This window comes from Physeter macrocephalus, chromosome 12 (genome assembly GCF_002837175.3).
Source record: "Physeter macrocephalus isolate SW-GA chromosome 12, ASM283717v5, whole genome shotgun sequence".
In the NCBI taxonomy this organism is placed as follows: Eukaryota; Metazoa; Chordata; class Mammalia; order Artiodactyla; family Physeteridae; genus Physeter; species Physeter macrocephalus.
The window spans coordinates 17,379,005-17,400,224 of NC_041225.1; the positions used below are offsets into that span (position 1 = coordinate 17,379,005).

Here is a 21,220-nt window from a genome sequence, read left to right on the forward strand (position 1 = left end):
TTGGATTCCTTTTATTTCTTTTTCTTCTCTGATTGCCATGGCTAAAACTTCCAAAACTATGTTGAAAAATAGTGGTGAGGGTGGGCAACCTTGTCTTGTTCCTGATCTTAGAGGAAATGGTTTCAGTTTTTCACCATTGAGAATGATGTTGGCTGTGGGTTTACTCCATCCATTTTGTGATAAATTTGAATTCAGCACAATACTGGTTTAAAAAATATCATTGTGTTCCAGTCTTTCTCTCCAAAATGTATATGCCATTTCCATGTCCTGGCTACTTTTACCCTGACAGAAAGGCCCATAAATACTTACTGACAACCCAACAAACTCTTTACACACTTGTTCAACAACCATCCTCAGGTTCCAAATCTATTCCATATCTACAGATGATTTCATATCCTACTTTTTGAATACTACTTTTGTTTCACATCCTACTTTTTTTTGAGTACCACCCTCTCCACTGGCTCTTTCTCTACTTCTTCAACCATGCACACGATTCCCATATCTTGAAAAACTGTCACTAAATCCTGCTGCCCCATTTACCATCAAATGTCTCTTTTTCCTTTGACAGGCTTTTTTTTTTTTTAAGTGCCATGGATTGTACATCCTGCCTGTTCCTTACCTCCCACTCTCTCCCCCCAGTCTAACCTCGCTCCCACACCCACCACTCTGCAGAATTTCACGTAATGACCTCACCAAATCTAATGGCCTCTTCTCAGTTCCTGTTCTTGATATTTCGGCAACACTTGCCATTGCGTTCAACACTCTCCTTGAGATTCCTTCCTTCCTTGGGCATATAACACTTTTCTGCCTTAGTTTCCTGTCTTCTTTATCTCTTTCAAAGGTTCCTCTACCAACTGAATAAAACTTCCCAAGATTCCATCTTGACTTCTCTATTCCTCTATTTATAGCCTTCTCATTCAGAAACTTTATCCATTCTGAAGGCTCAAAACAGATGACTTCTCAATCTACATACTCAGCTCTTGCCTCTCTCCCCACTCCAGTCCCACATTTCTTACTGCCTGATGGCAGTTACTACCTGATGTACCACCATCATCTTACTCTATCTCTCTGAAACCAAACACATCTTTTCCCTCAAATCACCGATGACTTTCCTGTTTCTTTTTCTATTACCACAATTCTTCAGTCATTCAGAACAGAACTTCAGTGATCTCCACTTGTCCCTCCTTTGTGTTAAAATCAAATCTTGTTAAGTCTTCCTTTTCAGTGTCTTTTGCATCTGTCCCTATCTTTATTTCCACTGATAGCACTCTAGATTAGTCCCTTAATGCTTCATGCATGGACTACTGTTAACAGCCTTCTAAAGAGTCCACGGGGACTTCCCTGGTGGTGCAGTGGTTAAGAATCCGCCTGCCAATGCAGGCGACACGGGTTTGAGCCCTGGTCCGGGAAGATCCCACATGCCTCAGAGCAACTAAGCCTGTGGACCACAACTACTGAGCCTGCATGCCACAAGTACTGAAGCCCGCGTGCCTAGAGCCCGTACTCAGCAACAAGAGAAGCCACAGCAATGAGAAGCCCGCACACTGCAATGAAGAGTAACTCCCGCTCACCGCAACTAGAGAAAGCCCGCGCTCAGCAACAAAGACCCAATGCAGCCAAAAATATAAACAAATAAATAAATAAATTTTTTTTAAAAAGAGTCCATGGTTTCCCCCTCTTCCAATTCTCCTGAAGGAGAAATTGTTATATAAGATGATAACGTAGAAAGATTATGTAAGAGATAATAAAGAACTGTTACCAGATTAAAATTGTAAAAATGTAGCTTTCATCATATTTTTTCCACTTTAAAAAAAAACAACAACAGAATGTCCATTGCTTATAAGAAAGCAAAGTATAAACCTCCTATAGGGCCCACTGAACAGCTTCTACCATGTAGTCTGGAAATTGGCAAACTATATATAGTTCACAGGCCAAATCCAGCTTGCCTCCTATTTTTGTAATTCTGTAAGCTGAAAATGTTTTTTATATTTTTAAATGGTTAAAAAAAAATCACAACAAGATGAATATTTCACAACAGGTAAAAAGAATATGAAACTCAAATTTCAGTGTTCATAAACAAATTATACTGGAACACAGCCAAACTCATTCATTTGTATATCATCTATAGCTGCTTTCACACTACAACAATAGAGTTGAATAGCTGTGTCAGAAGTCACATGGCCTGCAAAGTCCAAGCTATTTCTTATCTGGGCCTTTACAGAAAATGTTTTTAGACTCCTGCTCTAGTCTAGTCTACCTCTCAAGCCCTTACTCCACTGACATATACTTTTATTCTAGTCATAAACTGATCCATTTATGTATTGACTTTCCCACCTTTATCCTTTGCTTCATACCATTCCTTTAGTCTGGAATGTTCTTTCTTACCCCTTTCAAGATAAAAGAAACCCCATTCATCCTTCAGGACTCAAACTCCACATCATCTAGCAAAGATCTTGATAACCATAACTAAAAGTACTCACCTCTTTTATTTCTTACAATATCTTCTAGACTACTTACACTAAAGTAACAAAAAGTAAATACAAGACAATATATTTTATCTCCCCAACTAGACTGCAAACATAGAAAACAGTGTCTGGCTTATTTTTTCTATCTTTTAGAGTAGCACGCCCAGAACCCTGCACTTAGTAGCTGTAATTCTTAATAAAATTTGATATTTTAAAAATAAATTATATTGGTGATATATGGGGTTTATTATTTGTTGAGTCAAGAAGCCATTTGATTAATAAGGGTTATATAATCTTAAGCTAAAAATAGAGATAAACCACAAACTGATTTTACTCTCTAAATTATATGGCAATTCCTAAAGTGACTGACAGTACATCAAAGTGATGTGTTTGTATTTTTTAACCCCCAAGTCCAAATTTTTTACCTTGAACTCACCACACCCTATCATTTAACACTTTCCCCATTTCTTATTCCAAAAATCAGACTATTTCTATGCATGTATATGAGCTTTTTCAGATATGGGGATAACGTGTGTGTGTGTGTGTGTGTGTGTGTGTGTACACATACACAAATACATTACATTTCATTAAGAATATCATAAGAACAAAGGCAATTCCCAAATGTTAGATTAATCTGATTGACAGATTTAAGCATTCTCATGGAACTTAAAGAATTACCTATCTCTAGAATTGAATGTTAGTATTTATGTATTTTGTTTACTTATAAATAAGTTTACCTGCTCATACAGAAGAAAGGTCTTGTCTCTCTCAGATGTGAGAACCTTGACATTACCCTGAATTTCTGCCAAATGACGCTCATATTTTTCCAGCATGCATTTGAGTTCTTCACGGTCTCTTGCTGTCTTCAAAAGCTCTACATTGAAGTTTGTACCCTACAATTATTACATAAGAAATCTGAATAAACAACAAGGTCCTTCTGTAGAGCACAGGGAACTATATTCAATATCCTGTGATAAACCAAAATGGAAAAGAATATGAAAAAGAATATACATATGTATAACTGAGTCACTGTGCTATACAGCAGAAATTAAACAGAACATTGTAAATCAACTATACTTCAATAAAATTTTTTTTAAAAGAAATCTGAAATTATTCTTTGACATGTGTTACTGATAGAAAGGTGCTACTGATGGCAGCACACGATCTCTAGTTAAGCAAACATGACGATATAATGAAATGATGAAAAAAGTTTAAAAATCGCCTCTCTTTTAAACAACTTCATCCCAAACTGCTCCACATTTGTATGATTACCCCCAACCACTACTAATGCTGGGGATAAAGGCCAATTTCAATGGTCCACTGTGCTATCAAAGAGAGCTCTGTCTCCCATCCTCCTTGGTACACCAATTCATGCCAAATTAAAAGGAATTATTTCCAGACTAGATAAATCAAAGAATAAAAGTCACTGAGCAACAAACTCCAAAATATTTACAAGTTTCCAGAACCTACCCGGGAAGATGGAGATGGGCGTCTTGGGCTTTTAGATCTACTTCTGATCATCTTTCTCAGATTTTGAGCTTCTCTCTTGTAGTATTCTCTGTCTGCTTCTAAAGTTTTGACAAAGGAATCAAGTCTGGAAGATTTATTTTGTGCTTTTTCAGTCTCTAAAATTATCTTGCCAAGGAGGAAAAAATTAGGGCATTATTTCAAGCTAAACTATAGCATCATTTTCTAAATGAAAGTTGAAAGCAAACAGGATCCTTAAAAATAATAATTTGGTATTTTGAAAATAATTCAAAAAATAATAATTCATCAATACTTTTTTCTTTTTTGCGGTACGCGGGCCTCTCACGGTTGTGGCCTCTCCCGTTGCGGAGCACAGGCTCCGGACGCGCAGGCCCAGCGGCCATAGCTCACGGGCCCAGCCGCTCCGCGGCACGTGGGATCTTCCCGGACCAGGGCATGAACCCGCGTCCCCTGCATCGGTAGGCAGACTCTCAACCACTGCGCCACCAGGGAAGCCCCATCAATACTTTTAAAAAAGCAGTTAGATACCTTTCTTTTCCAGCATTTCTGAATGTAATGTATTTTTATTTCACTGAAAATGTCCCTACATTTACTCAATAACTTTGAAGAAAAAATAGTAAAGAAATTTCAGAGGGGCCAGAATTGTTTCTTGTATCAGATCTAGTAACAAATCCTAGAAATGGAATTAATTTGCTTAGAGAAATTTGTATGCTACTATTAAAGCATCTGTTCATAGCGTTCAAGTTTTGTTCAATAATCGTTCAATGAATGAATAAATTAAATGAATGCTGGATATTCTATACTTGTATATACTTTCAAGTGCATTTCCATTCACTTTAATATATTTAGAAACATTTGTTTTACAACATTTATTTTACCAATACTTTATTGGGAAAAAAGTACAGATATTTTAGAGAGGATGTTTCAAATATTTTAAATAACACTAAAATGTCTAATCAGAGCAATTTTCATTTCACATTGTTAAAGAGAACATATTACTCAGAACTAAGTAACAACATTTAACTTAAAAATATTTATTATTAAGAGGAATAAATGTGTACACAAATACATCTTACATTTTGAGAATTAAATTACTCACAGCCGTCATTTTAATCAAGTAACAGCTAAGAGCATTAATAAAACCAACCAAAAGTTCTCTCCAGCTCTAGGAAAGAAAGGAGTAATGATGAAATAGAGCAAGAATAGCATCGCTCTTACGGATGGGAGTACCCCTGGGCATCAGGCAGAGAATGCTGATTTTAGAAAACAAACATTTTTTATTGTTCACAAAATGCATGAGAGCCAAAACATATGTACAATTTCTGCTGTCCTACTAACAGAATAAAAATGATTCTTTTATATTTATGAAAAATGTACTTACAGATCTGAGCCTTTTTATTGTATCTTCCAATACTATTATACTATTTTGCTGGCAAATGAGTTCAATCTGAAAAACAAGCCAGAAAAAATTGTTACTTAGGTGTAAAATGTTTAAACTGATTTCATTGGAAAGAGAGCATCAAAAACAGAAGCCGCTTAAAAATAAAAACATGCAGTGAATACTTTATGAAAGAAAAGATAATCCACTCTTATGTTTACCTACTTTTGATGGTGAAAGAACCTAGAATGAAATGAAGCAGTTCCTTTAAATTGTCTAATGTTTTGTATAAAATATTAATTGATTTTATTTTGTCAAATTACTCCTCATAAACTGGAACAAACTGTTAATACTAATTATAATTCTAAAGATGATAATGGGGAAGAGTCAAAAGAATGACTAGAATAAGTTTTCCCAAGTCACCATAGTCAGAAGTGATTGCTCTTTCCTCTGAATTCTTTTAATAGTTTAGTTCAATCCAACCCACAAAATACTTTTTGTATCAGTTTTATAACACTGTCTTAAAAGTCTTAACAGTATAGCCACCTGCAATCATATATCTCGTCTATGACTAGATTGTACGTTCCTGGAGGATAGTGACTATGTTTTTATGTAAAGCTGTAAATCTCTTTGTTAAAAGTTGGCATATTAGTTTAATGGATTTATTTCTCAATTCGTAAACCTCCCCCTTGTTATTCTAATCAAAAATGTCTCCTGTTATATTTTAAATTTGAATTTTCTGCAATTATTGCTTCTCATTTGTTCTTTAGACCAAAGTTCTAAGATTTCTCTGGCAGCTATATTTTAGTTTATGAAATACTAAGGGGTGTTATGGTATGGAATATAACTTATATACAGTTTGGATAAGGTTATATATAGTTTTGGATAATTCTGATAATTTTTCAATGCTTGAATGTGTACTACTATGTAGACACTAAAAAAAAGGGATCTACACTGAATTATGTGCAAAGATGTCCATATATATTAAGTATAAAAACTCACACTGCCAAAAATTTTATCTAGTATGACACATTCTTGTAAAAAATAAATTTATACACACATATCCTAGATACAGATGGAACATAATCAGTAAGAAAATTGAGCAAGATAGATTATATCTAGGTATAGCAAGGTGTGATTATAGTACATATTATTTTCTTCATTATACTCTTCTATTTAAAAAATATGTATTACTTTTATAAAGATAAAAAAATTAATGCTTATTGCACTCTGAAAAACAAACTTATAACTGGCCCAAATGAAAAGATGCCAGCCCAGTGCTTTCATTTATTTGACAATTGTTTAATGAGGGTCTACTATGTGTCTGACACTGTGTTATATGCTGGCTATAGCAGTGAATAAAACAGACAGAAACCTCTACCCTCATGGAGCTTACATTCTCGTTGAAAAGAGGAAAATAAAAGCTAACAGGTGAAGTATATATCAGAGAGTCACTGTGTCATTCAAAAAAATATAATGAGTATTCACATCTGTTCTATACTTCAGATTTTTAAAAAGGGAATAAAATAGACAAAGATCCTTGCTTTTGGACACCTTACATTCCAGCTGGATAGACAACAAAAAATAAACCTAATGAATAAATTACATACTACATTAGAAAAAAAAGAGCAATATCCTTAAGAATATTGGGAGTGTTTATGAAGGAATAGGCTGGAATTTTAAAGGGGGTGATCAGGGAAGTCCTCACTGAGGGAGTCAACCATGTAAAAATTCGGAAGAATATTCCAGGCAGAACATTCAGCTATAGCAAATGGCAAAAGATTGTCTGCTCAATTCCAAGGAATATATTGTAAGGAGGTCAGTATGGCTGCAGCAGAGGGAAGGAGGAGGAAAGTAGTAGGAAAGTGCTAGAGAAAAATGAATCAGGGAGAGAGAGAGGGAATAAGCATGTGTGGTTGGGGGTGTAGGTCAGAAACCGATACAGGCTTTACGCCTTGTCTTCCTCATGGTAGGTTCTGAAGCATTTTTGACCGAATCACATACAAAGTAACAGTAATGACAAGAGCTACCAGAGATCCAGTCCAATAATGGCCCCATGTTAATTAAAAATATGAACTGTATGAAGAAACTAGTAATGGTAAAATTGCAATTCTGTTTCTTCATATTTCACAAACTTGTGTTCAGTAATCTGGGAAACACTGCATTAAGTCATGAATGATAACAACTCAAGAAGAAAAGATCAAAGAAGGCTTATGGTTGTGGGAGCTTTAAAATACGTCCCAAAATTCTGATACTCTTTCCTTCAAAAGATGGAGCTTAATTTATCTCCCCCTTAAGCGTGGTCTATACTTGGTGACTCAATTCTAAAGAACAGGATATGGTGGAAGTGACGGTATGTAACTCTTGAGACTGGATCAGAACTGGCACTGGAAATTCTTCCTTGTTGTCTCCTTTGGATCACTGGCTCCAATGGGAAGCCAGATGCCATAAAGAATATATCAAAGGACTTCCCTGGTGGCGCAGTGGTTAAGAATCTGCCTGCCAATCCAGGGGACACAGGTTTGAGCCCTAGTCCAGGAAGATCCCACATGCTGCAGAGCAACTAAGCCCGTGCGCCACAACTACTGAGCTTGCGCTCTACAGCCTGTGAGCCACAACTACTGAGCCCACGTGCCACAACTACTGAAGCCCATGCACTACAATTACTGAGCCTGCACTCTAGAGCCCATGAGCTACAACTACTGAGCCTGCACTCTAGAGCCTAAGAACCACAACTACTGAGCCCGCGTGCCACAACTACTGAAGCCCATGCGCCTAGAGCCCATGCTCCACAAGAGAAACCACCTCAATAAGAAGCCCGCGCACCGCAATGAAGAGTAGCCCCCACTCACCACAACTAGAGAAAGCCCACGTGCAGCAACGAAGACCCAACCCAAACAAAAGTAAATAAATAAATAAACTTATATTTAAACAAAAAGAATATATCAAACAACCTAGGGAGAGGTTCACATGTCAAGGAACTACGCTTTCTGTCAAAAAGCCAAGAGTCATCTGAATAAGTCATCTTAATAGCAAATCCTCCAGTACCGATCAAGCCATGACTGCAGCCTGGCCATCACCTTGATTACAATTTCCTGAGAAACCATGAACTAGAACTACTTAGCTAAGCTGCACTTAAAACTGTGAGATATAAATGTTTGTTGTTTGAAGTCATTAAGATTTAGGGGTAACTTGTTACATAGTGATAGATAATACAATAGTAAATCCTCAAAACATTTTCATGGAATGAATGAGGGAAGAAGTTACTCAGTGGACTTTAAAAACATGACTAAAAGTAAACTCTTCTGAGAAAATAAATTTAACACTATCTCAGTTCTAGACAAACAGTAGTTTTAGCCTCAGACTCTACCTCCACATATCTAAAGAATAATCTCAAATAGTACAGGGACCCAAACATTCTCAGCTCTCAAATTAGAAATTCTCTTGTTTCAAGTCTCATCTCACAAATCAGACAAGGAATCTCTCCCCAGTGACTGGATGCCTAAACTGTACACCCAATGATTTCATGATGATAACAACACGCATTGGCATTCACATTCCCAGCACCTTTCATGCATCTTTCTAATCCCCATTCTACCTGGAACATCCCTTTATTGAGGTTGGTGTTTTCATTTCAGGGCATTTTACCAACACAAAGGACCTATTTCCATTTTGCCCTCTCTTTATTAACTTTCCAATGTTTTCCCTGCATCATCGATGTTATCTCTACCCTAAGACTATAGTCCACCTCTTCTACAAATAGCTTTCCAATTCTCGAATACACCAAACATTCCACATCATACATATATGGATATCTATTTCCTAGAAACACTCTTTTCTGAGCTAGGCAGAATTTCCATCTATGAATTTAATATTTTCAGTTTTAGGTAAATCCTAGCTATTTTATTTTAGATGTTCTGCATTCCTGAAATTCTTCCTTTTGATAGCAGAGGATTCACCCTCAAAGAGTACTCACTCTCTCTCTAGAACACAGACCCTAACAACCCTTTAAAATTGATGACTTCTAAACCAGGCATTCTCTTTATGGGAATTTGGCCAACTAGGCTTCCCACAGTCTGGGAAGGAGTGCTGTTAATTTTAAATTTGAAGAAGAAAACAAGACATAATAAAACATCAATCCAGTGTTTTTTGACAATTTTTATAATTAAGACTGAACTCAATTTACCATTGAATTGTGAATGAACGATAACTATTATTTAAAAAGAAACAATACAAACAAAAGTTTGTTGAGAATGTTTAAAATAGTTAAGTTACTTTTAAATATCCTTCAAATACTTTGGCAGCAACTATTACAAGATAAATAATTTGCAAGTTAAAAACAAATCATTCTTATCTACTCTCTCAAATAGTTCTCCTAAGGACCTCCTCCAGGCAACACTGTTCAAGAAGATTGTGTCCTTATATTAAAGTAATAAACTTCATGTATTTAAATATTCCATTATTCAGACTTTTCACTAATACAGACTTATCCTTTACACACTCTAAATAAGTGAGGCTACTGTATGTAAACAAATACCATCCTAGTGTTCATTAACTAGGCTCTTAGATTGCAAATTACTGTAACAAATAATGTCTTCAATAACACTTATGTTTATAGCCTGATCATTTATTTAATTAAGTGCTTTATCATATGCTACCAAGAGTACCATATAATATGCTTTATTATATGCTACCAAGAGTATATTAAAAGGATGTATATGAAATAACATGTAATAACAATTAGCTTTGGGAAACTACCATCTTACAGACACAATTTACTAATTTGGTGATTAATAAAATCAAAATGAATAAGCACATGTTATCACTTAAAAATTCAACAGGTTGTTTTCTGGCTTTCAGATATACCATGTGTCTTGCCTGTAAGCCATTAGACAACAATGAGAAATCAAATTGTCTTTTTTTTTTTTTTTTTTTTTTTTGCGGTACGCGGGCCTCTCACTGTTGTGGCCTCTCCCGTTGCGGAGCACAGGCTCCGGATGCGCAGGCTCAGCGGCCATGGCTCACGGGTCCAGCCGCTCCGCAGCATGTGGGATCCTCCCGGACCGGGGCACGAACCCAAGTCCCCTGCATCGGCATGTGGACTCTCAACCACTGCGCCACCAGGGAAGCCCAAACTGTCTTCATTTTATAGTAGTGTTTAAATTCCTAGTTTCTAAAGGCCATGGTAGGGTAGTAAAATTTAATCAAGAAATAAAATGTTTATCAAAATATCATAAAGCTATAGTTATTAAAATAATATGGTAGTGGCATAGAAGATGGCAAATGAATCAATGAAACCAAATCGTCCAGAAACATATCCATGCACATATAAGAATTCAGTACCTGTTAAAATGGCACTTTAAATCGGTGACTGAAGAAAGGACTATTCAACCATACCTCATACTAGAACAAAAAGAAATTCCAGAAGGATTAAAACTTTAAATATACATATTAAGAAGTCTTTAAAGAAAACTGTAGAAAATATCCTTGTAGTTCTTGACGTGAGAAGGCCTTCCTAAACAAGGATCAAAACTAGGTGGAGACAGAGGGTTTTTAGGGCAGTGAAATTACTCTGTTTGATACTATAATGGTAGATACATGTCATTTTACACTTGTGCAAATCCATAGCATGTACAACACCAAGAGTGAACCCTAATGTAAACTATGGACTCTGGGTGATCATGATATGTCAATTCTTTTTTTAAATAAATTTATTTATTTATTTTTGGCTGCGTTGGGTCTTTGTTGCTGTGCACGGGCTTTCTCTAGTTGTGGCAAGCAGGGGCTACTCTTTGTTGCGGTGCGCGGGCTTCTCATTGCAGTGGCTTCTCTTGTGGAGCACAGGCTCTAGGCGCACAGGCTTCAGTAGTTGTGGCACATGGGCTCAGTAGTTGTGGCTTGCAGGCTCTAGAGTGCAGGCTCAGTAGTTGTGGTGCATGGGTTTAGTTGCTCCACGGCATGTGGGATCTTCCCAGACCAGGGCTCGAACCCGTGTCCCCTGCATTGGCAGGTGGATTCTTAACCACTGTGCCACCAGGGAAGTCCCAATATGTCAATTCTTTATCATAAAATTAACAAATGTACCACTTTGGTGGGGGATTGCGGATAATGGGGGAGACTAGGCATGTGTGGGGGCAGGGAGTATATGGGAAACCTCTGTTACCTTCTGCTTCACGTTGTTATGAACCTAAAATCAAATATATATTTTTTAATTTTTATTTATTTTATTTATTTTTGCTGCATTGGGTCTTTGTTCCTGCACGTGTGGGCTTTCTCTAGTCGCGGTGAGCTGGGGCTATTCTTCATTGTGGTGCGCAGGCTTCTCAATACGGTGGCTTCTCTTATTGCGGAGCATGGCCTCTAGGCCCGAGGGCTTCAGTAGTTGGGGCACACGGGCTCAGTAGTTGTGGCTCGCGGGCTCTAGAGCGCAGGCTCAGTAGTTGTGGTGCACGGGCTTAGTTGCTCCGCGGCATATGGGATTTTCCCGGACCAGGGATCGAACCTGTGTCCCTGCACTGGCAGGTAGATTCTTAACCACTGCGCCACCAGGGAAGTCTCATTCAAATGTTTTAAAAGGGGGTGGGACCTCAAAAAAATAAAAGATCAAAACTCAGAATTCAGTAAAGATTGACAAATTTGACTACACAGAAATGTAAAAACTTTGGTTAAAAAAAAAACACCTTTTTTTAAAGTGTGAAATAAATTGTATATGTGTGAAAACAGAAAAGAATGGAAATATATATATATACTTGTTGGTAGATACCTCTGCAGAGGAAAAAAGGATTAGGGAGAAAGAGAAATGTTCTATATACAGAACATTCCCATTGTTTTGAGTTTTTACTATGACTACATATTACTTAGGAAAATTTTTGAGTAAAAATTTTTAAAAGAAATAAAATGTGAGACACAAAACAATTTAATCCTTAGAATAGACATTTAATTACAATGTCAAATCTAAACAACTTTCAAATGATGTAAATGAGAATGCCACTTTTTCCACTGTATTAATAACTACATGATGTTTAAAGTAAAATCAAATTCCTGATCAGTAGTTGGATGTTACCTAGACTTGTGGTGATCATTTCACAATACATACAAATATTGAATCATTATGTTGTACACCTGAAACTAATATAATGTTATATATCAATTATACCTCAATTAAAAAAACAAACCTGATCAGTGATAAATCTAATACCTTTGCTTCTTCAAGTTCCTTGTCGGCAGTATCCACCACAAACTTTTTCTCTTTTTCTAGTTGCTCTGCTAGTTGGTCAATTTTAATCAATTCTTGACAAAGATGCTCATTGTGGCTGGTTAAATCCTCTACTTGACTGCTTACCACCTCCTTACTGTCCAAGAGTTTCCTAACACATTCTTCCAAGCCATGATTTGTCTGTTTGAGATCTTCAATCTGTTATAAGTAGAAAGAAAATAATCACATTAAACTACTTCCTTAGCTTCCCTCTGAGGAGAACAACTAGGTGACTGGATTCAGGAAGGGAGGTTTGCTTCCCTGGCAAGGAGACTTTAACTATATATCTTTTTTTACTTCTGAATTTTGTACCATGTGACTGTATTACCTATCTGAAAAAAATATACTAAGTGAAAATTTAAAGGTTTATAGCTATAATTCTCAAAACAATTTACAGCTTAATAACAAAAAAACCACTTAGTGTTGATATTTAACAAAACTATTAGAAAAATTGCCAAATATTTATATCTGCAGAAAAGAAACCAGTCTTGAAATTATTTAATTTTAATAATTAATATAATCAATTAGGCATTCTTTAGAATTAAGTCTCTAACTACTGTCATCAAAATATGTTAACTCTTTAGAAAAGTCCTTTTGAACATATCGGTAACTTACTTGACTAAGCTAAATACCAAATCAATCAAGTATTTGCTGACTAATGTGGAGGACCACAACTTTCTTTCCCAGCCCACTATCAAACCATCAATGGATGAAGAAAAGGGCCTTTTCTATCACGAAGGTATCCAAATGCCTTTAAAGGAAAAAAAATATGTTAGACCCATTGAATAATGATAATACGTCAAGAACTATGTTAAATTCAAAAGATACAAAGATAGGTTAGCTATCTGCCTCAGAGAATGTATTGTTTACTTGTGGAAATACATATACAGTATGTTAAGTGCTGTAAGAGAAATATCTGAGATAAAGGGGTGGCACAAAGTCCTTTTCCACAGTATTCGTCTCTCACTGTATATTTAACAAATATTTATCGAGCACCTACTATATTCAAGGCACTGTGTGTGCAAGATGTGAAAAGACAGAAGAAAAAAACAGACTTGGTCTTTAAAGAGCATCTAAAATTGCTAAATCCCTTATGTAACATTATTCTTAGTTCTAACATTATTTTTGCTGTAACCTTGCCCTTTTCAAGTAACTAGAGACAGCTCTTTCCAAACCATCAAAATCAACAGTTTTCTTTAAAAATATAAACTTTATTATTTGTAACTATATAAGGAAATATCCTAAAGGTCATGAATTATATATAACTAACTATACCACAATGACATTTATTATACTCAAGAAGCACAATAAAAGCCATTATTTTAATCCAATTCTCACTTTGGTATTTTGTAAGGCACACTAACTTGTGAGATCTACAGGAAAAGAGTTTAAATTGTCAAAACCAGGAGACAAAAAAAACTTGAAGAATTTTTTAAAAAGCAAAAAGGCAAACTGTAAATGCACTTATTTCTTTAGTTGAGCCTTTTATCACAACCAGGCTGAATTTCAGCAATACCTCTTACTCTCTTCTTTTTTGGCATTCTCCCAACTACAGCTAAAAATTCTTTGAAAATGCAAATTTGAAGTCATTCCTGTAGCCTTATGGTGCTTCATTACACTGAGAATAAGATGAACAAATACCATTTGTGGTCCCAGGCCTACTGCCCTGTCCAAGCCCTCTCCACCATCTCCAATATACATCTAAGCTCTAGACATGTTGTAAGAAACAATCTTGCTAAACTCATTTTAAAACCTGTTAGGGAATTTATTGAAAATGTTATAAACTATATCACAGAACCCTCTCTATAAGAATCCTCAGGGATAACTTCGCTCAGGTCTCAATTTCAGGAAATCATGTGCTTCTTTTGTATACCTGGCTTGTTTTTATTCTTTGGACCGTGAATTACTTAACTACAATTTCCTTGTTGCTTTTGCCTCTAGTAATTTTAAAGAAACCTGCAGCTCACCTCTAGCAACTAGTACAGAAACCATGCAATGATTTCCTGTTTGCTCTTCTTATCCATGCTTTCACTGTTTCTTTACTTTCCCGCACTCATTACCTATTTTCATTATTAGCATTTTTTTAAACTATAGGAATAAGCAAACTTCCATTTATCTATCTTTTTGTTTTTGTTCACGGCTTCAACAGTGCCACGTCGCTGAGCAACAAGAACATGCTAAAAATGTTTCCTAACCTTCCACTGCCCCAGGAGAGGTTACATGCTTTTCCTCTCTGGGCTCCCATACAGCTTCTTATATATTTTTATCTTAGTATTTTATAAGATGTGTTATAATCATTTGTTTCCCTGTCCCTTCCACTAAGTTCTAAGCGACTTTAAAGGGACCATGTCCCTAATTTCTGTATCAACATACCTCTCATTTCTGTATCATTTATTATATACCTAGCACACGATGCTCAATTATTAAATGAATAAAACAAATACATTATAAATAAATAAATGAACACTTCCCTCACCTTGACATCAAGCCCCACTTTTACTTAATTCCAAGATACAAGTACTTTAGAAGAGGAGGTTACTAAGGATGTGGGCTTTGGACTGAGGCAGACAGGTTTAAATCCTGCTGCAGTTCCTCACCAGTCACTTAACCTCGGACAATTTACCATATTTTCTTGATCCTAAGAGATGCATCTGACTTCAGAAAAAAATAAATGGAAGCTTCTTGAGTTTCATCTGTTAAATGGAGAGAATACCTACAATTTTCAGGGTGTAGTTAGAGAGATATAAAAGTTCAAGTAAAATTTTTGGCAGATAATAGGTACTCAAAAAGTAGCTTTTATTAAGAAAAAACTTTTTATTTTGAAATAACTAAAGGTTCACAGGAAGTTGCAAACGTAGTACAGAGGTTCATGTGCCTTTAACCCAGTTTCCCCAAACAGTTACATCTTAAATAATTACAGTAAAATATCAAACCCAGAGATCTGACATTGGTACAACGTGTGCCTATTGTTCTATGCCATTTTATCATGTGTAAATTGCTGTTAACTACCACCTCAATAAGACAGAGAACTATTCCATCACCACAAAGATCACCCTCCTGTTACTCCTGTATAGTCACAGCCTTCCCTCCCCACCCTTAACTCTTAGCAACCACTGTTCTCTATAATAATTTTGTCATTTTGAGAATGTTACATAAATAGAATCATGTGATAGAGATCACAGTATGTTATCTGTTGATGGTGGCTTTTTCACTCAGCACAGTGCCCCTGACACCTAAGTTGTTATGTGGATCAACAGTGCATTCCTTCTTATTGCTGAATAATATTTCATGGTATGGATTACCACGGTTTGTTTAATAATTCACCAGTTAAGGGAAGTTTTAGATGTTTCCAGTTTGGGACTATAACAAATAAAGCTGCTATGAACAACTGTATAACTGTATACAGGTTTTTGAGTGGACATAGTTTTCATTTCTCTGGAATAAATTCCCAAGAGTGCAATTGCTGGGTTGTATGCTAATTGTATGTTGAGTTTTTTAAGAACTAAACCATTTTGCAGAGTAGCTGTACCATTCCCCATTCCCACCAGGAATGTATGAGTGATCCAGTTTCTCATCCTTGCCAGCATTTGGTATCATGACTATTTTTTAACTCTTCTTAACAGTGTGCATTGTTATCTCATCATGGTCTTAATTTGTATTTCCCTGATGTTTAGAAAAGATGAACATCTTTTTATTTGTCAACAATACATCCTTCTGTGAAATATGTCTTTATACCCTTTGTTCATTTTCTAACTGGATTGTTTGCTTTTTACTGTTGAGTTGTGAGAGTTCTCCACATGTTCTATATACGATTCCTTTGACAGAAACAGGGGCTGTAACTTATCTTTTCATCCTATTAACCAGGGTCTTTCACAAAGCAAAAGACTTAAATCTTGATGAAATTCAAATTATCAATTTTTTATTTTATGAATCACACTTTTGCTGTCATGTCTAAGAACTCTTCAGCAAGCCCAAGGTCCTGAAGATTTGTTCCTATGTTACCTTTTAAAAGTTTCATAGTTTTATGTTTTACATTTAAATCTATGATCTATTCTGAGTTAATTTCTGTATAAGGTGTGAGGCTTAGGTCTAGGCTCATTTTTGTTCCTAAAAGATATCCAATTGCTCCAGCACATTTTGTTGAAAAGACTACCCTTCTTCATCAGATTGCATTTGCACTTCTGTCAAAAATCATTTGGCTGTATTCATGTAAGGCTATTTCTGGATTCTCTATTCTGTATCATTGATCTATGTCTGTCCCTCTAGCAATACCATACAGTCATGATTACTGTAGCTATATACTAAGTTTTTAAGTCAAGGAGAATGACTCTTTCCACTTTGGTCTTTTTCAAAATTGTTCTTTGCTGGGATTTTGATAGGAATTGTATTAAACTTGGATATAGATTTGGAGAGAATTGGTATCTTACTATGTTGAGGCTTCCAATCCCTGAATATTTGTTTAGATCTTCTTAGATTTCTCTTATTAGCATTTTGTAGTTTTCAGAATGGGAGTTCATACTTATTTTGTTAGATTTACATCTAAGGATTCCATTTTCTATTTGAGTGATTGTAAATGGTATGTAATTTTTAATTTAGATTTCCACAGGTTAATTGATAATATACAAAAATACAGGGCTTCCCTGGTGGTGCAGTGGTTAAGAATCCGCCTGCCAATGCAGGGGACACGGGTTCAAGCCCTGATCCGGGAAGATCCCACATGCCGTGGAGCAACTAAGCCCGTGTCCCACAACTACTGAGCCTGCGCTCCAGAGCCCGTGAGCCACAACTCCTGAAGCCCAGGCGCCTAGAGCCCGTGCTCCGCAACAAGAGAAGCCACTGCAATAAGAAGCCCATGTACCGCAACGAAGAACAGCCCCCGCTCACCGCAACTAGAGAAAGCCCGCGCACAGTAACAAAGACCCAACACAGCCAAAAAATAAATAAATACATTTTTTAAAAATACAGTATGTTTGTGTTGTATTCTGACCTTTTGAACTCATTTATTAGTTCTAGTTTTTACGCTGTAGACATTATGAGATTTTCCAGGAAGAAGATCATGTCATCTATAAACAGGGATAGTTTTATTTCTTCATTTGGGTCTGAATGCCTTTCAACCTAGCTATATCATTATATCTGAAGTGAATTTCTTATAGACAGCATAATGCTAGGTCATGGTTTTTTAATCTAGTCTGCCAATTTCTATCTTCTAATTGGTGTATTTAGATTACATATATTTAATGTACTTACTTTTATGTTACGATTCAAGTGTGACTTTTCTGGTGTTTTCTCTGTTTTGTTTTTTTTTTTTAATTTTTCTTTCTGTTTCGTTTTACCCACTTTCCTCTGGGTTACTTGAACATTTTTTAGAATTCCAGTTTGAGGTATCCATAGCAATTCTGAGTATATCTCTTTGTACAGATTTTTAGTGGTTGCTCTAGGTGTTTCATTATATGTTCATAAGTTATCACAGCCTACATTTTACCAGTTAAAGTGAAGTGCAGAGATCTTACCTCACTTTACGTCCCTCTACCTTCCTTTATTAATAAAATAATTCTTAAGTATTTCCTCTACATGCACTAACTACATTCGACAAACATAATTTAGAAAAGTAGAAAAGGAAATTCGTTCACGTTTATCCACAATTTTGCTTTATATGTTGTTCATCCTTCCTTCCTATTCTTCCAAGACTACTCCTTTTATCATTTCCTTCCTTGTTAGAGAAATTCCTTTATATATTCTTTTAGGGTAGCTTTGCTGGCAACAAATTCTCAGTTTTCTTCATCTGAGCATATCTTAATTTTCCCTTCATTTCTTAATTTTCCCTTCATACTTTTCTAAATACAGAATATGCACTGGGTTGACAGTTCATTTCTTCCAACACTTGAAAAATGTTGTGCCACTTCCTTATGATCTCCACGTTTTCAGACCTGCTGTCATTTGAATTGGTGCACCCCTATAAATAATGAATTGTTTGTTTCTTTCAGGATTTTTTTTGTCTTTAGTTTTCAGTTTGAATATGAAGTGCCTCAGTGTAGATTTCTTTGGGAGACTCCTGGTAGGTTTTCACTCACCTTCTTTCATCTGTATATGTCTTTTGCCAAATTTGGGAACTATTTAGCCATTATTTCTTTGAATATTTTTTCATCCCCACCTTCTCTTACCTCTCTTTCTGGGACTCCAATGATCCAAATGTAGATCTTCTGTTATATGCCCACCTGTCCCTGAGCCTCTGTTCACATCTTTTCAATCTATTTTCTCTCTATTATTCAGATCAGGTAATTTCTTTATTTCTATCTTCATGTTCACTGATTCATTCTTTTCTCCTCCTCTCCATGTTTTTGTTTGAGAACACTGAGTTTTTAATTTCAGTTACTGTATTTTTTTAAACTTTTTTATTGTGGTAAAATAGAACATCATAAAATTTACCACTCTAACCATTTTAAAATGTAAAATTCAATGGCATTAAGTACATTCACAACATTGTGCAACCATCCCATATCCATTTCCAGAACTTTTTCATCATCACAAACTGAAACTCTGTACCCATTAAATATCTATGAATTTGCCTACCTCATATAAGTGGAATCATACAATATTTATCCTTCTGTGCCTGACTTATTTCAATTAGCACACTGTTTTCAGGGCTCTTCCATCTTGTAGTCTCCGGTTGAATAATGTTCCATTGTTTGTACGTACCCCATTTTGTTTATGCATTCAACTGTCGATGGAATCTGAATTGTTTCCACCTCTTGGCTATCATAAATAATGCTGTTATGAACATTGGTGTACAAGTATCTGTTTGAGTCCCTGCTTTTAATCTTTGGGGGATATTCTTAGGAGTGGAATAGCTGGATCACATGGTAATTCTATACGTAACTTTTTGAGGAATTTCCAAACATTTTTGTAGTATGCTTAAACCATTTTACATTAGCAATGCACAAGAGCTCCAGATTCTCCACATCCTCACCAACACTTGTTATTTTCTGCTTTTTGATAATAGTGGTCCTAATTGGTGTGAAGTGATATCTCATTGTGGTTTTGACTTGCATTTCCTTAATGACTGGTGATGTTGAGCATCTTTTCATGTTTACTGGCCATCTGTATATCTTCTCTGGAGAAACATCTATTCAAGTCTTTTGCCCATTTTTGAATTGTGTTGTTTTGGGGTTTTTTGTTGTTGAGTTATAGGAGTTCTTTATATATTATGGATGTTAATCCCTTATCAGATACATAATTTGGAAGTATTTTCTCCCATGTATTTTTTTTAATAGACCTCACTTTTTTTTAGAGCAGTTTTAGGTTTACAGAAAAATTGACCAGTAAGTAAAGAGTTCCCACATACCCCTTCTCCCCGCTCCAACTCACCCCAGTTTCCCCTTATTTACATCTTGTTTTAGTGTGGTACATTGGTTACAAATGATGAACCAACATTACACATTATTATTAACTAAAATCCAGAGTTTAATTAGGGTTCACTCTTTGGGTTGTTGATTCTGCGGGTTTTTACAAATGTACAGTGACATGTATCCATCATTACTGTACACAGGATAGTTTCACTGCCCTAAAAATCCCCTGTGCTCCATTCACCCCTTCCTCCCTCCAAATCCCTGGCAACCAGTGATCTTCTAATGTCTCCATGTTTTGTCTTTCCCAGAAGGTAATACAGTTGGAATCAGAGTATGTAACCTTTTCAGATTGGCTTTTTTCACCTCACAATATCCTTTCAAGGTTCCTTCATGTCTTTTTATGGCTTGATAGCTCATGTCTTTTGATCAGTGAATAATATTCTATGATGTACCACAGTTTGTTTATCTATTCACCTAGTGAAGAACAGCTTGTTTGCTACCAAAATTCCACTTGGCTGTACTTTATATCTTTTACTTCTTTGATAAGATTTTCTGTTTGTTTCAAGCGTGCTCAAAATTACTTGTTGAAGCATTTATATGATGGCTAATTCAAAATCCTTGTCAGATAATTGTCATATCTGATTCATCTCTGTGTTGGCATCTCGATTGTCTTTTCTCATAGAGGTTGAGATCTTCCTGATTTGGGGGATGAAGAGTGGGTTTTTTCTGTTTTTTATTGAGACCTCATAGTCTAAGACACTGACTCGTATCTTTCAGTAGGCTTCCTGTGACACTGCTCCAGCAAGAAAAGAGGGATACTGCCTTGTTACTGTTGGATGGGAGTAAAAGTCCAATTTCTCCACTAGGCCTCCTTTGACACCTGGGAAGGGTGGGGCTCCTTGTTACTGCTAGGCAGGGATGGGAATTCAGGCTCTCCACCAGGCCTCTGCTGATACCACCAGAGCTGAAAGAATGGAGGCTCCTTATTACTGCTCCCATGTATCCTCCACTGCCACTGTGGGTGGGTGGACTTGTTACCGTTGGAGGGTGGTCAAGGTTCTGACTCTGCATTAGGTCTCTTCTGATATCATCCCAGCAAAGAGGAAATGGGGCACCTCTTATTACCAGGTGGCGGTGGACTTCTTGGCTCCCCATGTGGTCTCCGCTGACAATATGGGGTTGGGGACTTCCTTACTTCCTGAATGACACAAAAGTCTTGGTTCCTGGGGCTTCCCTGGTGGCGCAGTGGTTGAGAGTCCGCCTGCCGATGCAGGGGACACGGGTTCGT

General features: G+C 36.3%; 1 protein-coding gene across 1 annotated transcript in view; it reads right to left on the minus strand.

Moving 5' to 3' along the window:
- Positions 1–21,220, minus strand: part of TSGA10 (testis specific 10) — a 106,927-nt gene that overhangs the window by 70,419 nt on the left and 15,288 nt on the right. Inside the window, exons 3-6 of the mRNA XM_024129966.3 lie at positions 12,530–12,745; positions 5,335–5,400; positions 3,936–4,100; positions 3,203–3,358 (exon numbers count right to left, since the gene is read on the minus strand). Of these exons, the coding sequence (XP_023985734.1) occupies positions 3,203–3,358; positions 3,936–4,100; positions 5,335–5,400; positions 12,530–12,745 (603 nt within the window). The remainder of the gene's footprint in view (positions 1–3,202; positions 3,359–3,935; positions 4,101–5,334; positions 5,401–12,529; positions 12,746–21,220) is intronic.